This window comes from Gadus morhua, chromosome 4 (genome assembly GCF_902167405.1).
Source record: "Gadus morhua chromosome 4, gadMor3.0, whole genome shotgun sequence".
In the NCBI taxonomy this organism is placed as follows: Eukaryota; Metazoa; Chordata; class Actinopteri; order Gadiformes; family Gadidae; genus Gadus; species Gadus morhua.
In genome coordinates this window covers 20917134-20935465 of record NC_044051.1, presented here as the reverse complement: position 1 = coordinate 20935465, position 18332 = coordinate 20917134, and the positions used below count along the sequence as shown (strand labels likewise).

The 18332-nt window shown below is 45.8% G+C and overlaps 2 protein-coding genes across 3 annotated transcripts in view; one reads left to right on the top strand and one right to left on the bottom strand.

Moving 5' to 3' along the window:
• Window positions 1-7: 7 nt before the first annotated feature.
• On the top strand, window positions 8-11057 carry LOC115541878 (secretory carrier-associated membrane protein 1). The gene is made up of 9 exons (XM_030353783.1): window positions 8-219; window positions 2671-2748; window positions 3132-3242; window positions 3422-3533; window positions 4127-4255; window positions 6809-6968; window positions 7153-7254; window positions 7800-7917; window positions 8872-11057. The coding sequence occupies exons 1-9, from the start codon at window positions 163-165 to the stop codon at window positions 9007-9009; spliced, it is 1005 nt and encodes a 334-aa protein (XP_030209643.1). The 5' UTR covers window positions 8-162; the 3' UTR covers window positions 9010-11057.
• A 563-nt stretch (window positions 11058-11620) lies between these two features.
• lhfpl2a (LHFPL tetraspan subfamily member 2a) overlaps window positions 11621-18332 on the bottom strand; it is a 35032-nt gene continuing 28320 nt past the window's right edge. For both annotated transcript variants that reach the window (XM_030353784.1, XM_030353785.1), the window contains exon 3: window positions 11621-13035. In XM_030353784.1, the coding sequence (XP_030209644.1) occupies window positions 12779-13035 (257 nt within the window). In that variant the 3' untranslated portion in view covers window positions 11621-12778. The remainder of the gene's footprint in view (window positions 13036-18332) is intronic.

Below are 18332 nucleotides of genomic sequence, written 5' to 3'. Positions count from 1 at the left end.
TTCACTTCCGACGGCGGCGGCGCGTCCACGTCAGAGGAGAGCGCGTCCACGTCAGAGGAGAGGAGCCGTGCTGACATTGCTCTTAAACAAACCTTCAAATCGCCTTTTTTGTTTCCTTTTGCGGATAGGCAGGCGGAACAGCCCGATTAACGCGCCGTTACCATGTCAGACTTCGACAGTAACCCGTTCGCCGACCCGGAGGTCAGCAACCCGTTCCAGGTAGAGAGCTGTGTGCTAGCCTAGCCTGTTCCTGTTGATATGACCCATGCATACTCATGTCAGCTGCGCTGCTGTGTAGTGTGACTGTCTGCCTGTCTGATATGTAGTGGGTCTGCCTGTCTGCCTGTCTGCCTGTCTGCCTGTCTGCCTGTCTGCCTGTCTGCCTGTCTGCCTGTCTGCCTGTCTGCTATGTAGAGTTGGACTATCGTTCCTCTCCGCTCACATTCAGATCAGATTAGATTCTGGCTTCGGTTGTACCATTTGTGTTATGATAGTCGTTGACGACATTTCTCTGCCATTGCTTTTTTTGTAAGTGCAACTATATGTGCAGTTATTTCCCTAGTGGATGTATATTAAAGGGATAGCCGAATGTATTAGATGTGCTGTAAGTTTACTTTGTCAATACGAGGCAAAAAGTTAAAACATCTGATCCAGACAGTTACAGTTAGAGTCTCAGAATATAATTAACCCGACATGATTGGTAATACCAATCCACTTACTACCTAACATTATGTCTATCAGTGTACATATTATGCATCCTATGTATCTCATGTTATCATAACATGATGTATATCTAAATGCATTGTTAAACGACGAAATGATGAATTTTTGGTTTGGATGGGTTCTTCTCTTTTATGTGAGGCCAGCAGTGCCGTTTTGTGCTTAAACTGCTCAATAACTTTCCTAGACCTCCAAGTACATCTCTGCATGCTTATTGTAAGCGGACAGGCCTTACACAGAATAACAGTGCTCATGTTACACCCAACCTTACACATTTTTATTTTATTTTTAAGGTTAGTGTAACTACTTGTTGGCAGAATAAAATATAGAGTTGGTTGGGTTTACAAGTCAAAATGGATAACAAATGTCACGACAAGAGTGACGGGACATTTGTAAGCCAAGTCCGCTCACAATAAGCATGCAGAGATGTAGGAGGTCTAGGAAGTTATTGAGCAGTTTAAGCACAAAACGGCACTGCTGGGTCTTGGTTGTTATGTAATGTGGTACAGTACATACATCATGTATTAATATGAATACACATGCCATTGATATCAAGGGCAATTTGACAGTTAAATAGTGGATGGTTATTAGTGACATGTGGTTGGTCGTCTAGTGTTCCTGCACCTCTCTTTAGTTTGTTGGCTTCTGCTTTAGCCCCAAAACCAATGGAGCCGTTACCCCGAGCCATGTTTAATAGTTAATTAAATCATATGTTGCTCCATCACTAACAGGTGGTATCATGATCCACTTGGCAACTGAGTTATTTGTGTTTAGACTAATCATGCATCTAATCGTTTATGCAGTCTGTTTCACAGTATTTGCTGTATAGTAGGCAAATATTTTTTTAAGAAACTCTAACTCTTCAATCAATTGGTAAATGTAATTTGGTTTTAAGTTTTAACTATTATTATTGACCTTCTTAAATGATCATTTGACTGTCAAGGCATTTGAGGAATGAAACGCAGCAGTCAAAGTGTACATTCGTGGGGCTACTGGAAAGACCTCATTAACAATGAATAACAACACACTAAATATTTAACACTCTGGCCTGGCAAAAGTCGTGTGTGTGTGTGTGTGTGTGTGTGTGTGTGTGTGTGTGTGTGTGTGTGTGTGTGTGTGTGTGTGTGTGTGTGTGTGTGTGTGTGTGTGTGTGTGTGTGTGTGTGTGTGTGTGTGTGTTGCAAGGAGAGATGTCCCTATAACTTTAAGAGTCAGGAAGACATAACAAGTGCTTGTCTGGAGACTGTTAAACTGCTTGTGGATAGAGACTACTGATCTTGACTAGGATACTCATTGAAGGGCTGTATGAATTACTGCTAATGGTAAGCTTCCTCTTTATCTCAATTGCTGCTAGTGTCGGTCTACACAAAAAGCAAAATGTTACGTTGCCTGTATAGGAGGAAAAATTTGTAAGTGCACTGTAATTCACTGGAATGTGCTCCATGAGTAAACATTAAATTTAGGCGTGGACAAATAACCACTGTGCCTGGTTATTCATCAGCTGCTCAGGCTTTTAGTTATTGAGCTTTAGCTAGTTTTTTGTCATCACTTCTCTGTAAAATATGATGTAAATATTTTATACATATTTTAACGATCCATCAGACGTCAATGTCCTTCTTTATATTAATCCTTTTTATTTCTATCTCAGTTCTGCGTCTAGAGATGTTCCTTCCATTTCTGTTACAACCCATAGCTATTTATAGACGGGCTTGCTGTGAAAATGATCAGAGTGAAGCCATGTTTGGCAGTATAGAATTATCCGCTGGATGTTTTTAGAGTAATGAGTGCTTATGTCTTCACAATGGGAGGACTAATAGCCGAGCCGTTCTCTGTTCAGCCCCACTTGGTATCCAGGCTGTTGTCACCAGAAAAGCAGAAGTGATCGTATGAAAAATATTCTGTGTGATTTGTATTTAACAGAGCTCTGTCTCTCCTTGTTCGTACTTCAAAGGATCCGTCGGTGACTCGCGTAACTCAGAATGTTCCCTCCGCTCTCGAAGAGTACAACCCTTTCACAGATGGCAAACCAGTAAGTAACACGCAACAGAATGTTCTTCAGAGCATTTACTCATCTTCTTGATTATGTCTTCACCTATTTCCCTATACATGATGGTGCACTACATGGCCTGACATTTGATGGATTCATACATAATCTCAGGTCTTTTATTATAATTACTGATGCAAACGTTGTAGTATTGCAGATATCAATGAAAATAAAGTACATGACAAATTCATCGAGTGGCCAAGTTTGAAACCATAGAAAGTGTTTTAACTGGGAAGACTATTGACATCAATGAAACCCAGCGAAACTCATAATGCTGATGCAGAATTAAACCAATGATCTAATGACCTAAACCTTATATCTGTATTACGGCAACTAGCTAACCATGCCCTCCTTTCCCCTTCCCATAGGCTTCTCTGGCGGCCATGGCACCCAAAGCAGTTGGAGCCGCCATCCATGCCCAGCCCGCCATCATGAACCCCACCGAGGACACCCTGTCCTACGCACAGCCCCCCACCCAGGTCTGGTCTCCCTCCGTCCACCGTCTCGCCACACCTGCTATCTTCACACTCAATAGCAACTCGTTCCTGATGGAGAGAGTGCACTGGGTGGTCCATGCCTAGAATGGGTTAGCTGGAGTAGAACTGAGAACTTGATTTAGATGCTGAAGGTCTTGGTTTGTGTTGTGCGTCGTGTGCAGGAGCAGGCACGCATAGCCGAGGAGCTCCTGAGGAGACAGGAGGATCTGGAGAGGAAGGCTGCGGAGCTGGACCGCAGGGAGAGAGAGATGCAGTCGCTGAGCGCCTCAGGAGGTGGGCAAGGGGCGGGGGGGGGTTGGCCTTCCATCCATCCAAGAGAGGGGGATCACAGAGGGGGCTCTGGTTCAGTCCAATGTTTGGGGCTGCTTCCTGTCATCCAGGTGGACTAGAAGGAAAGTCAACGGTGCAAGTGGTCGATCGGCTGGAATGACTCATTAAAAATAGTTTTAAGGAAAGTTTTCCATAGCTTAGGGAAGGGAACTTACGCTTGAAACATGGCAAAATGAGTGGCACAGGACCAATCATGAGCTTTTATCACCCGACCATGTGCATGGTTGACTCCCGGTGACTCCCGGTGTTGGTTCCTAGGCAATCCGGGAGGTTAAGTCAAAGGCTGTCCTATTGTTATTACTTTTTAATACCACCTCTTGAATTCTGCAGGGCCTCTAGCACCCATGCTGAGCACCCATATGACGTCATGGCGTTGTCCTATGGGTCCTGCTCCTTACTTTCTCTAGAGTTCTTCACTACACCAGTCACCGACCCCGACGCTTTGAGCCAACTCTTCAATCAATCGTTGTTTACTCAGGCTGATGACGGACTAGGATTATGAATATTAATTATTACTGTTGTTTATGTCCTGGTAGGCCGGAAAAACAACTGGCCTCCACTTCCAGAGAAATTCCCAGTAGGGCCATGCTTCTACCATGACATCACCGTGGACATCCCAGTGGACTTCCAGAAGACCGTCAAGATCATCTACTACCTGTGGATGTGTGAGTGATCCTCTCATTCCCCATACTGCTATGTGTGTGAATGACCCACCACCGCACACATCCCTTTGGGAGAATCCACTTGAGCTATATCCAAACCTAATACCAAACGTATTTCATGGAAGTGACGGTTGAAAAGTTGTATGGCTTCTTCCTCTGATGGAAAATGCTGTAATAAACCTCAAAGAAAATGAAAGGAGGTACAGTATATCTTATACATGTAGTTTGCTTAATCATTGAATGACCATGATCAGAGATTTAAGAAAACTCAAATTGAAATACCAGCCTTTCCGACAACAAATCTGCAGCCGGTATTTTCTCGTGGGAAACGTTGTGTCCAACATTCGGGGTCGGAACGTTGTTTTGGCCTGTGTGTATGATTCACTATTCTCTGAGTACCCTGGGTTGCCAGATATGAAAGAAGTTGGCACACAAGCCCAGCATAATGCAGCCGTAGAAGCAAACAAATGTACTGGATGAACTGAGAGTGTACTAGATTCGATCCAGAATCAAAAGCCTCGCCCTGAAAAAAATGCATGAGCAGAGTCCTGCTATGACACCTGCAAATCTCTTTGGAGGTGGGCGAACGCTTTCAAGATGGGCACCACAATTGCCGGACGAGCTTGTTTATAATTTGCAGAAAAGGAATCGATTGCAAACGTATCCATGAGCAGGTCACACACACACTGACGTTTTTTCTGGCCCCACATCAAAAAATACCTTCTTCAGGGGAAATAACATGTGACGTGATCGTTGTTTTAGTAGGCTAGTCAGGTCAGACCGGCTGATAATGTCAACAAGTGCAGCCCAACTGCCAACTGGTGCACTGACTGTCCGCAGCTGACCCTTCCCCCACTATCTTCCTCATCTCACAGATCATTTATGAATAAGTTGGGAATAGCTACTTCTCACATTTGGAGAAAACCCCAAAATATATTCTATAATACAAATATATATGGGGGCAGTCTCCCCCCTAAGCACCCAATGGCAATGGTCCATATTGAAGTTTTTAAATATAGAAGTTAAATACAGGTGATGTAAAATAAGATGTAAACCCGAAACCAAAAGCCCTGTTTGAAGTTCCTCCAGAGGCAAACCGGTTACCAGGTCTGGGTCACTAAACAGGACTCAACATTAACCCTTTATTTTTTGTAGTTTTGTTAATGGTTCGTTATTGTTAGTGACATCCTTTTTTAAAACGAATCGAATACAGTTCTGGTCAGTCTGTAAGGTAACCTCAGTAAGGTTTTGTGGAGTTTACTCATAGGCGTTTACTTTTCAACGTAAACTCTATTGCAAGCGTTCTCATTCTCCCCCCGTTATCCCATGGCTCGAATTAAAAGAAAGCAACGAAGGCTTTGTTCCTTTAAGAAAATATCTATGTGTGCGAGCATGAAACCAAGGAAGGGAAGTAAAATAATAGATATCTCCTTTTTTTGCCACTGACTGAAAGAGAAAGAAAGAGAGGCTAAATGAATTCAGTAAGCTCATGATGACTGAGCACATGACCAGGTCATGTGCTCTCAATTGTGTGGCTGTGTCACATGATTGGCTGGTAGCTGGCCTTACAACCAGCCCTCCCTGGCACAGACGTCCCTAGTGTCCCTGTTCTCCTTCCTCTCTCTCCCTCTGTTATCGGGGGTCTTCTGTGACTGAATGTAGGGATCCCCTCCACGTCATGCCGCTTCGAACCAGCTACGCCTCTACTCACATATAACCCCACTTTAGCGTCACGTGTCACATTGTGCGTCTGCGTCCTGCTGTGTGTAACCAGAGGATTTCCGTCACATTCCCCAGAGTTGTGTGAAATGTAGGCCAGCAGCACAAACCTCTGGGGCTGTAAGACTCATGACTACCACCACCCGGTGGTACCTCAGCCCTAACCTTAACCTAACCCTAACCCCTGGGGCTGTAAGACTCATGACTACCCCCGCCCGGTGGTACCCCAACCTTAACCCTAACCTTAACCTTACCCTAACCCCTGGGGCTGTAAGACTCATGACTACCCCCGCCCGGTGGTACCCCAACCTTAACCCTAACCTTAACCTAACCCTAACCCCTGGGGCTGTAAGACTCATGACTACCCCCGCCCGGTGGTACCCCAACCCTAACCCTAACCCCTGGGGCTGTAAGACTCATGACTACCCCCGCCCGGTGGTACCCCAACCCTAACCTAACCCTAACCCCTGGGGCTGTAAGACTCATGACTACCACTACCCGCACCGCTTTTCCATCACTGCCTTGCAGGTCCTTCTAACCAGTCGTGTGTGTGTGTGTGTGTGTGTGTGTGTGTGTGTGTGTGTGTGTGTGTGTGTGTGTGTGTGTGTGTGTGTGTGTGTGTGTGTGTGTGTGTGTGTGTGTGTGTGTGTGTGTGTGTGTGTGTGTGAGAGAGAAATGGAGCAGCAAGAATGTTAATATTGTTGTGTACACCCTTGCACGTGTGTTTCCTCACTCCGTGATGTTAAGCTGTACCCCAATAGTTCTACATTCGGTTTCTGTGATTTCCTGGAACGGATCAGTCATGTTCTAAAGCACTCACCTGCTGTTCCCCTCCAGTCCACAGTGGGACGCTGTTCGCCAACCTGATTGGCTGCATGGCCTGGTTCATTGTGGACTCGTCCCGAGGGGGAGACTTTGGATTGGCCATCCTCTGGCTCCTCTTGTTCACCCCCTGCTCATTTGTCTGTTGGTACAGACCACTTTATGGCGCGTTCAGGTACACTCACTCACTCACTCTCTCACTTCAACTTTCCAAGCAAACTCAAACCTCTGACTATTAGCCTCAAGATATGTAAAAAATATATATAAACTGTGTATATTTCAATAAAATGTCCAAAAGTAATAAGTCATACTGTATTAGTAAACATTTTGCTCTGTGCTTCTGTGTTGTACTTCTGCAGGAGTGACAGCTCCTTTAGGTTTTTCATCTTCTTCTTCGTGTATGTCTGCCAAGTGGGAGTGTACGTTGTCCAGGCGATCGGCCTCACAGGGTGGGGTGCTAGGTGAGATGACATGTGGCAGGCACGTTGTCAGCCATTTTGAAGGGACACAGCCGACCCTTGATTGTTCTGCTATGTTTCTTATTTCTTCTTATTAAATACCTTAGCTTAGCTTAGCTTAGCTTAAATGCTATTCTCAAGGTAGGTATTGCTGTCCTCTGGCTAATCAAGCACATTAGTAAGCACGAGTAGCTAGGTACAGTTGTAAGGCCCGATGATGGTATTTGACTGTAAGCCAAGGCAGGAAAGGCAACTATATTTATAGATCACTTTTCATACACAAGGCAGACTCAAAGTGCTTCACATAGAAACGTTGTCATACAATAAAAATTAATAATATAATAAATTAAAGAAATTAAAAAAATAAGGCAAAGTAAAAAAAAAAAAACGTACCGTACTTGGCATAGCTCAGTCTACCTAGCGTAGTTGATGTTCTTGTCTTGGCAGGGCCTCAGTGCTCATCACTGATGTTATCAGGCGTGTTAAGTGCAGTTGTTCAAGCCTTGTTTTGAGGCGTTGACTGGTCCTTTCATACGGTCTTCCCTCAGCGGCTGGATCTCTGCCCTGACGTGCCTGAACACGAGCATCGCCGTGGGCATCATCATGATCCTCATCGCCGGGCTGTTCACAGCGCTGGCGGTCATGTCCCTCATCATGTTCAAAAAGGTAGGAAACTCTTGCTCGAGTACGTCTACTTCAGGTACTTTCTTCCCAGAAGCACTGGTGGAGTAAGCGGCTACGGGGTTGGATCCCGAGCCCAAAGGTCCTGGGTTCTACCGCCCAAAGGTCCCGGGTTCTACCGCCCAAAGGTCCCGGGTTCTACCGCCCAAAGGTCCCGGGTTCTACCGCCCAAAGGTCCCGGGTTCTACCGCCCAAAGGTCCCGGGTTCTACCGCCCAAAGGCCCCGGGTTCTACCGCCCAAAGGCCCCGGGTTCTACCGCCCAAAGGTCCCGGGTTCTACCGCCCAAAGGTCCCGGGTTCTACCGCCCAAAGGTCCCGGGTTCTACCGCCCAAAGGTCCCGGGTTCTACCGCCCAAAGGCCCCGGGTTCTACCGCCCAAAGGCCCCGGGTTCTACCGCCCAAAGGTCCCGGGTTCTACCGCCCAAAGGTCCCGGGTTCTACCGCCCAAAGGTCCCGGGTTCTACCGCCCAAGGGTCCCGGGTTCTACCGCCCAAGGCCCCGGGTTCTACCGCCCAAAGGTCCCGGGTTCTACCGCCCAAAGGTCCCGGGTTCTACCGCCCAAAGGCCCCGGGTTCTACCGCCCAAAGGTCCCGGGTTCTACCGCCCAAAGGTCCCGTGTTCCATCGGCCAAAGGTTCCGGGTTCTACCGCCCAAAGGTCCCGGGTTCTACCGCCCAAAGGTCCCGGGTTCTACCGCCCAAAGGTCCCGGGTTCTATCGCCCAAAGGTTCCGGGTTCTATCGCCCAAAGGGGCTAGGTTCTACTGCCCAATGTCTGCAGCCCTATCAGTCGGCCCCCTAACTCCACATCCTGCTTCTACATGACATGAATCTGAATCCACATCCACTGTCCTTTGGATGAAGTTATCTGCCATTAGACAAAAGGTAAATGACCCACATGGTGTCTTGACAACCTGTTCCGTGTCTCCCCCTCCCCCCAAGGTGCATGGGATGTACCGGACCACGGGGGCCAGCTTTGAGAAGGCCCAGCAGGAGTTCGCCAGTGGGGTCATGTCCAACAAGACGGTGCAGACGGCCGCGGCCCGGGCGGCCCAGGAGAGCTTCAAAGAGCAGATCTGAGCCAGACCCACCTTGCCATCCTTACCAATACTACACATGAGACACTTCAGATCCCCCCCCCCTTCCCTCGCCAAGGTTAACCTTCTATCCCCCCTCTCTCCCCCACAGCCTTCTCTCGTCCAATCACAGTGATTATTATTATAATGTTTTTTCTCTTTGAATGAGTGAATATTACTAATAGAATGAATGCCTGCATCAATGGAAAAAAAGCACCCTGGCAGTACCCCGCCTCACCCCTTCTCTGTAGGATCCGACCCCCACACACACCCACCACCCCACTCACACACACCCATCTACCAGCACCGTCCCTGGCATCCGGCCAGCCCTTAACCAGCACAAAAGTGTGTGTGTGTGTGTGTGTGTGTGTGTGTGTGTGTGTGTGTGTGTGTGTGTGTGTGTGTGTGTGTGTGTGTGTGTGTGTGTGTGTGTGTGTGTGTGTGTGTGTGTGTGTGTGTGTGTGTGGCCTATTCATTATTGCCCCATCAAGTTTTCATTGTATTAATTCTGGTCATTGTTTTCAGACACAAACTCTCTTGTCTCTGTGGGTTATGTTACGTCCCAGAACTGCCTGTTTCTGTTATTTATTTCTGGACTACAGTTGGGAGGAGTGGATGGTTTGGAGTGCATCGGGGGCCTCACTCTGCTGCCCCCTAGTGGAGCGATTGAGAGCTGTAAACGATGAATGCTGTGCATTCCACGACGCATGGTCTTTGCCTTTTGTATTCTACTTACCATGATCTGCTGGGTTATTTTGGGTCTGATTGGAGGTTCCTCTGCTTGGACTCAATGCCTTTGACGTTGCGCGGGTCCGTCGCTAATACAAAGTTGCACTTTAACTTGTATTTTTTGTTTGCATTTCTGCCGTCATTGCAAACTTGTCTTTAAATAAATAATCACATTGGCGTTCTGAGTGGAGCTTTAGGTGACACGTTTCCTCATACAAATGAATCACCATGTTTATCCGCCGGTCTGCTCCTTGAGCCGCGGCCACCTTGGTTCTGGTCAAATTCGGGCCCCTTCTGCTGCGCCACGGATCCAAATTATTGTCCCGCGGTTTGAAAACGGCACAACCCGTCTCCAGCCTTTCTGAGAACATGGGAGATTTACCTCAGAGTCCCCTCAGGGGTGCAGGCCTGCTCTGTCTGCACCTCCACACTGAGGCTAGAAAATACATTCAGATACACGCGTACATACTTCGACCCTTCGGGTAAGCAACGTAGAGCTTCCGACCGTGGGCGTAATCTGATGTCTTAGTTCACCGGTCTTGTGTGGACCGACTGTCCAGGACTGCGATCACATCGTTATTTTGTTGCAGTGAACTTGAAGAGCAGTTATGTAAAACTTTGGAAATTAAAACTCTCCGCGCTACTGTATCTCCGTTTAGACCGTGTAGCGTTATCTTTTGGGATGCAGCGGGGGGGAATGGAGTTAAGAGTGATTTTAGATGTAAATAAATCCGATAGTTTGCTATGTGTTAATCGGAGTAGTGTATCTTACTGTGAGAATGTTAAACACAGGTCTCTGTCCTATCTAGGGGTGTGTGTGTGTGTGTGTGTGTGTGTGTGTGTGTGTGTGTGTGTGTGTGTGTGTGTGTGTGTGTGTGTGTGTGTGTGTGTGTGTGTGTGAGAAAAATGGTGCACCAAGCTACTTAATATTTTTCCTACCGTTTGTATAATCAATGGCATCTAATAAATATCAACTATCACGTTGATACATCTGTTGCATATGAAAAATGGCAGACGATCCTTAATTATCGATTCGACACCGTTTATGGTAGAAACACTGAAAACTGAATGAGTCAATCATGGAGGGATGTTGGTTAATAGTGAACCAACGATTAAGAGTGTTTCTAACTGAATTAGAAAAATAAATAAATAATAATTGAGTCAATCATGGAGTGATGAGAATCATACGATTACGAGCTTTTCCGCTAAATACCTGTGTGCGGTAAAGATCGACCATGGTGTAGGCTACTCTGATAGCATGTTGAATAGGTAGTTTTGTATATTTATTGTAATAACGTTTAATAAAATTACTCATGTTTGATGTATTTGTCTAATTTATTGTGTACAATTCCGTTTGGGGGGAACTGACAACATGCCTAATGACACTATTTTGGGGGAGCGGGACTCGCGACTCTTCACTTAGATGGCAAACAGGCAACTAAACACCAGCAGAGGGCAGCAGTCTCAGTATGGGAAGATGTAGCCTAATTTGTGCAGATTATATGTCACTGCTTTCAGATGAAAATTATTCCGATGCAAACAGTGCTTAAATAATTCACTATCCTAAGTGTTGAAATACATTTAAACAAAAGTAAAGTCAATTGAAAACATACCACTTTTATGAATTACAAAGTTACACAGACATAAACTAGACCCAGAAGTGGTGACCTGGACGCTCAGCAATAACTCTGGTATTTTCTCACTGGGCTTTATATGCCAGTTGACTAATCCACAACAATCCACCTAACTACACACAACCAATTAACAAATTATCTCACACGAACAGAGGGATATCCGAGCAAAAACACTATGGATTAAATGTTTTACTGAAAAAGAAAACATTATACTTGATTGTGAAAAAAAAAAAAGTAGCCGGATTCATACAGTTCATTTAAAAGTATCTTTATTGATTTGGCAGAAACACATTAGGATAGATAGGTTGTTATCTATCCAAGATTAATCATCCATGGCTAGATTCCCCAGAACAAGGTCCCTTCTAGAAACACGTAGAGAGGAACTAATCCTTATACCCCATCATTTATTCATCTATTGAATCTCCTTAATACTTCATTTGTGTGAGCGTAACCTGTGTCTTCAAGCACAGAGAGCACTATATTATTCATACGAGGAGCAGAACGGAACCAGAGAGACGTTTCAGTTTTCAGTTAAAACGAAAATGTAAAGCAGAAGTTTCACACATAAAGAAAAACCATATCTACATTAATAACACAGACCTCTCTCTCATGAAGCCCCCCAGATGCTTCACTGGCGAGTCCATACCATCAATACATTTCAAGGGTCTAACAAATACAAAAGTCATTCAAGCACAACGTTACATTCTTCTAAGGCTTGGAACTCGGTCCACTTGCTTTCTAAAGGCCTTATTTAACGTTGTTTTATTTATATTCAACTGAGTAGTGGTTCCCTTGTTGAGTTGTCACCCTGCCCTCTGTGGCGCTCTGGTGGAACGCAGCAGAACCTTGTGGTCCTGGTCGGAGGAACCGGAACCCACAACCCAACGCAAGGTATGATATCATCTTCATCATCATCATCATTATCATCCCAGTGCTCTGGATGAACCTGACCATCATTCTCTCATCCTCTGTACAGTCTACACATGCACACACACGCACGCACGCACACACAAACACACACAAACGGACACACACACACACAGATACACACACACAGACACACACACACAAACACATATTTACAAAACACAGCTCTTGTGGACACCCACATGAAGAACTATGATATGGAAAGAAAACGAGACCTCATCTCCTCTAGTGGTAAACAAAGAAAAGAGGAGAAAGTACACACACACACAAACACAGACACACACGCACAATAGAAAAACACAAAAGACGCAGACGACACACTCAAGAAAACTTGGCATCTCCCAAGCGTCAACACTCAGCACATGAATACACTCTTCAGTCTTTAGTGGTAAACAAACAGCAGGGCCTGCTTCCTGCGGCCCGGGCCAGTGTTCAGAGGCCCTCCTCCGCCTCTGCCTCTCCTCTTCAGAGGGGAGGACACCCCTAGAGGAGGCAGATGAGGCTCTTCCCCTCCTCAATCTCCTCCTGCACCTTGTCGCTGGAGGTTGCGATCTCGGCCTGCGCGGAGAATACGGCGCACAGGAAGGTGAGCACGGTGCCGCCCATGGCGGTGTAGAAGGCCCAGCCCATGGAGCACAGGCCGGCGCGGTACGGCCCGGCGTCGTGGCCGCAGTACAGCTGCACCTTGTCCGAGCCCCAGCCCGCGGGGAACAGCATCAGCCCCAGGATCAGGAACAGACCTGAGGAAGACAAGAGCAGGAGTGTTGAGGAGGATTCATAGATCAACCGTGATTGGGAAACGTAAAGTCGTGACAGCACGTTCGATGGTGACATACAGCCCTTCCCCCCCTCTAAAACCAACCGTACAACCTCCATGTCCTGCGCAGGAAGGTGTGTACAATGCATGTGCAAACATCTTCAGGTACAGATAGATGAAGAGTGCTGCTCTACTCAGAAGGTTTCTTTAAGAAACACTTGACTGGGTCCATGGGTAACATCCTGCTCATGACTCAATGTGAGATCTAATGTATTGGTTTGTGGGCATCATATATACATATATATATATATCTATATATATATAGATATATATATAGATATAGATATAGATATAGATATAGATATAAGACTGAATACAAAAAGACCCCTGCATGAGGCATCATTGCGTGGAGTAGAGAAAAACCCACTACGATTATCTCATTAAAATAACAACTAAATTTCCGGATGTCAAAACATTTCCACGTATTGTTATCATAACAAACCCTTATGCAAACAATTCCGTAATTCCCGAGGCAGGGAAAGAAGAAGGCATGGAAACAACAGGAAGATGGGGAGAGGGGAAACCTGAGGCCTTCCCCTCTCTGACTTGACTGGACTGCTTCCTGTTTCTGTCGAGATGAAGAGGGCCACTTCCTGTGAAGCAGTCCATTCATCGCTGTTTTCCCCGAACCTCCACAACACTCAGTAGTAGTACAATAAAGGCTGCTGTTACTCTATTGTGTAAATTCTATTTATATTCTAATATTGTAGTTTATTTTTTAATTATTTGTATGTTCAATTATATTGATGTGATAGTTCCCGTATGTAATGGATTTGGTGGATTTGATGTACTTCATTGGTATTGGTATTTCATTGGTATATTCATTCTTTTTTTTATTGGCAATAGACCAATAAAATCTTTATGTCATGGCGGTGGGTCCCTTGCCATTAACATTATTCATTCCTGTTTAAAGCCATGTTCAAATACATTTTCAAAAGAAGGCCACAATATTTCCTGCTGCTCCTCATGCCTTTCTCTGATACTTCTCCAGTTTCATTTGACACATACACAGCTCAGGGGGGGGATTCTTGTTGGTTTGCAGAGCAGCCAGGCTGGATCAACTACAGGTCCTCCTCTAGTCCCCGACCCCAGTGCTGCTCCTCATTCCCACGGGAGGACCAGATCAGACTGCTGGCCAGAGGGCATGGAGCTAACTCAATCTCTGAAGGAGACATCACGATAATGACATTATAGATAGTAAATCAGGGGAGGATGAGAGAGAGAGGGAGCAAGAGAGAAAGGAGAGAGAGATAGAGAGAGAGGAAATCAAGGTCACTCTAGCATGCAAGCCTTGTTCCAACATTCAATTTGTCTTGCTTGTTTCTGCTCCTATAACAGGCAACACACCGTTCACACCTTTTGAACTTGAATAACCTTTAAATCTGTAATGGATGAATGGATGAGTGGCGTGTTTTCAACCTCATTGCTGGTGTTGTTTAACCGTTCACGTAACCTTAAACATTTTCCACTGGAAACACTGTTTTCTTTCCAATACCGATAGCACCGCCCGGGGCTAATGTGTGTGACACGTCTTGATAAGGAATAAGATGTTATCAAGGTATTCGTGTGTGTATGTGTGTGTGTTTCTGTGTGTGTGTGTGTGTGTGTGTGTGTGTGTGTGTGTGTGTGTGTGTGTGTGTGTGTGTGTTTGTCTGTGTGTGTGTGTGTGTGTGTGTGTGTGTGTGTGTGTGTGTGTGTGTGTGTGTGTGTGTGTGTGTGTGTGTGTGTGTGTGTGTGTGTGTGTGTGTGGTCTGTATCCTCCCTGGGCCCTCCTGATTATAATGCATTCACCTGAATGATTGAGTAGCAAATGTTGACATCTACAATGACTTAATTTCTCCACTGTTTACTTGATTCAACATCGGAAATAAGAGACGCATCGGGTGTCGCTAGAGCGTTTGTCTTGACATCACAGGAATTATGGACTATCGGTTTAAATATGTTCAATATTCATTCAGTATCGTCTTCTTGTGTGGTCTAATCTCAAACAGGTATGCTGCGGACATTGGGGAATATGCTCACATATGCTAATTGGAATATATACACATATACTAACAATTTGCACCCAAGTTGAATTGTCCCCTTAAAAGCTGCTGTAGGTCACATTCTAGAAAAAGAGAAAAAAGTGAAAAAAAGTTGTCCCCCTTTCTGCTCCCCTCCCTTCCTCCCTCTCCCCTCTCTACGTTTCTCCTCCTCAGAAGTGGTGCATTTCACGCGCATTTGATTGACAGGCAAGATGGGTTCCTCGACCAATCAGGGAAGAGATGCCCTGATTGGCCAGAGAGGAGCCATGGATGTCTAACAGGTAAGTTGTCTCGTCCGGAGACAAGCGTGCGGTCACCAGGACAGATATGCTCACAGCGCATTTCCCTCGCTAATAGACGTTGAATGTCTTACATTTCTAACAAACAACACCTGAATAATCTCAAATCAAACCAACAGCACCGTGTAGAGGAGCTAGAGTATGGCAGCGTAACTCATGAATCGACTCAACCCTAAAGTGTCTAAGGAGCCACGATATAAATTAAAACAACTGGTGTGCTGCAGAACCAACCTCTAAAGTGCCAGGCTCCTTCTCTTCCTACTGTCTTCCTCTCGCTCCCTCCTCCGCTCTCCTCCCCCTCACTCCGTATAATATTAAACAAGGAAATGAAAACTAGGTCATGAATTCTTTCCACATGTTGGTGCGTTTGCCTTGACGTCCAGGCAGGGCCTCGCTTATGGATCCAAGGTATGGTTCTAATTCTCCCCAGCTCGCCTCAACGTGGATCCACACCCCACACACACACACACATATATACACACAAACACACACATATATATATACATATACGCATGCACACGCACACACCTATATACACATACAAACACGCACACACACACACACACACACACACACACACATATATCCATATCTACACACGCGCACACACACAAAAACACACACCAACACACGCATGAACACATCGACAGACACACACAAACAAGACTTTCCAGGAGTCTGTTAAACTAAATCCCTCGCTACACGCTTAACTTTATAACTCAATATCCTCAATATGCTCCACCCTTTTCTAGAACATTCTCTCTCTCAGCTAACTCCTGTCTCTGTCATTTCCAAACCTTCCATTTCCCCTTTGTTTGTACAGGGATGCCTTCAACTTTGCTTGCTCCTACTGTAAGTTCACCCCGCCTGGTTCCCCCTCTCTCTCTCCCCCCGCCTCCCTCTCTCTCTCTCTCTCTCTCTCTCTCTCTCTCTCCCCCCGCCTCCCTCTCTCTCTCTCTCTCTCTCTCTCTCTCTCTCTCTCTCTCTCTCTCTCTCTCTCTCTCTCTCTCTCTCTCTCTCTCCCTCCCCCTCTCTCGCCCTCCCCCTCTCTCTCTCTCTCTCTCTCTCTCTCTCTCTCTCTCTCTCTCTCTCTCTCTCCCTCTCCCCCTCTCCCTCTCCCTCTCTGTCATGCAGCCCATACCACCACCAGCAGCGCCATCCCAACCTCCACCTCCACCACGACCTCCACCTCGCCCTGCCCCCAGCACAGCAGGTCTTCATTCTCTTCCAAGAAATCCTGCCGCCCCCACCTCCCCCCTCCCCCCCTTGCTTCGGGAAAGAGCTGACGGAGGAGGGCTGACAGATGGGGGAGAGGAGGGGTAAGACACACATAGTAGAAGAAGAAAACAGCTTACAATGAAACGACAAATGTACACTTTTCTTTTTGAGCCGAGGATGTTTTTATTACTATGAATAATATATCCCCGCCTCCATCCCACGAATGCACACTATGTGCAGTACCTTGGGTGACTTGAAAAGCTTGAGGCAAATGCATGAATGACTATAGCTGGCATTGTTTGTAACGACAGCCCTCTTACGCGTCGATTTTGTGCGTTGGTTGTATATTGTTGGCCAGTTGTCCAACATGTGACTATGTACTGTTGGAAGTAGCATTCTTCCAGACAGCTGTTCAACTCCTCTCTATTTCATGTCCTGGTCTTACATTTAACAACCCGGGATGTTCCATGTTGACATCATCCCTGCCTCTGTCTCTGTCTCTGCCTCTGTCTCTCTCGCTCGCTCGCTCTCACACTCGCTCTCTCTCTCCAGGGTGCACACCTGGACTGTAAATATAGACATAAGGAGGGAAGCAGAACATGAGTCATCTTATTCAGATGGACCTCGCTCTTCCGCAGTAACAACAATCTGATGTCATCGTTTGCAGTGTTTGGTTTCTATCCAGTGTTTAGATTGGCTGCATTGACAGTACATACACATGATGCACCAAATTCAGCGATTTCTTTATTCCAAATTTGATAGTTTTCCAGTGTATGTTGTACTGATTTTGTGGTCATTGGATTATCACGGCCCTAGTTCTTTTCCAGTTCAGTAGCCACATCACAGCAGATGGACTCGTTTTAGCTTCGTAAATAAACAGAATATTTTTTTTTATTGAAAGGTGCAGTTTGTAGGATTTAGCCTCTCACCCCTCCACTTCCAACCACGTAAGAGAAGCTGGCCTGTTCAGGCCAGTAAGGTCCCAGTAGGTACTTCCAAAATGATGTCATGGTCTACAACAGCATCGAGTAGACGAATGTCAGGTGCCTGGTTCCACTGTAGAGCTATGAAGGGTATTTAATTATTTAGTCTGTAACACAGAGCTTGGAGGTAAAATAGCATCTTTGAAGAAGCTTCCTCTATGGAGGCTTCTGTCTGTCCTGAGCTACTGTAGAAACAACCATGGACGAGGACCCTCTCCCTCTGGAGATATAAACGGCTCATTCTAAGGTCAAGAAATGGGATTATACACAAAACAAACAATGTAATATTTAATTTCTGCCAAGTTCGGTCTGCTAGATAACACTTAATTCTACACATTGTGCCTTTGACACATAAAATGTCAAATCCATTATGTTACTAAAGAGTCACTATTTATCGTAGATCATATCATATCTATATCACAATGTATTTAACTGTGACCCCTGCATCGTGATGTGTATCGTGTCGCTAGTATCTTGCAGACACCCACCACTGATGTGTATTAAACGTTGAGGTCAGCTGTAGGTTTATTGAAGGGATTCACACAGTCAGTCCTATGACCTTCCCACCATCACAGCAAAACCTAAACGGGTTGAATGCGGCTTTCTAGAAGCATGTGACCACCCCACACTACACAACACACGCACACAACTTCTATTAAGAGACAGTTGGACCCTGTGTGATTGCAGTCTGGTGTC

Bases quoted from the DNA above. Each gene is read 5' to 3' on its own strand.
- LOC115541878 (XM_030353783.1), top strand. From the start codon at position 163: ATGTCAGACTTCGACAGTAACCCGTTCGCCGACCCGGAGGTCAGCAAC. The intron at 220-2,670 runs GTAGAGAGCTGT...CGTACTTCAAAG, and splicing joins AGGTCAGCAACCCGTTCCAG to GATCCGTCGGTGACTCGCGT. The intron at 3,534-4,126 runs GTGGGCAAGGGG...ATGTCCTGGTAG, and splicing joins GTCGCTGAGCGCCTCAGGAG to GCCGGAAAAACAACTGGCCT.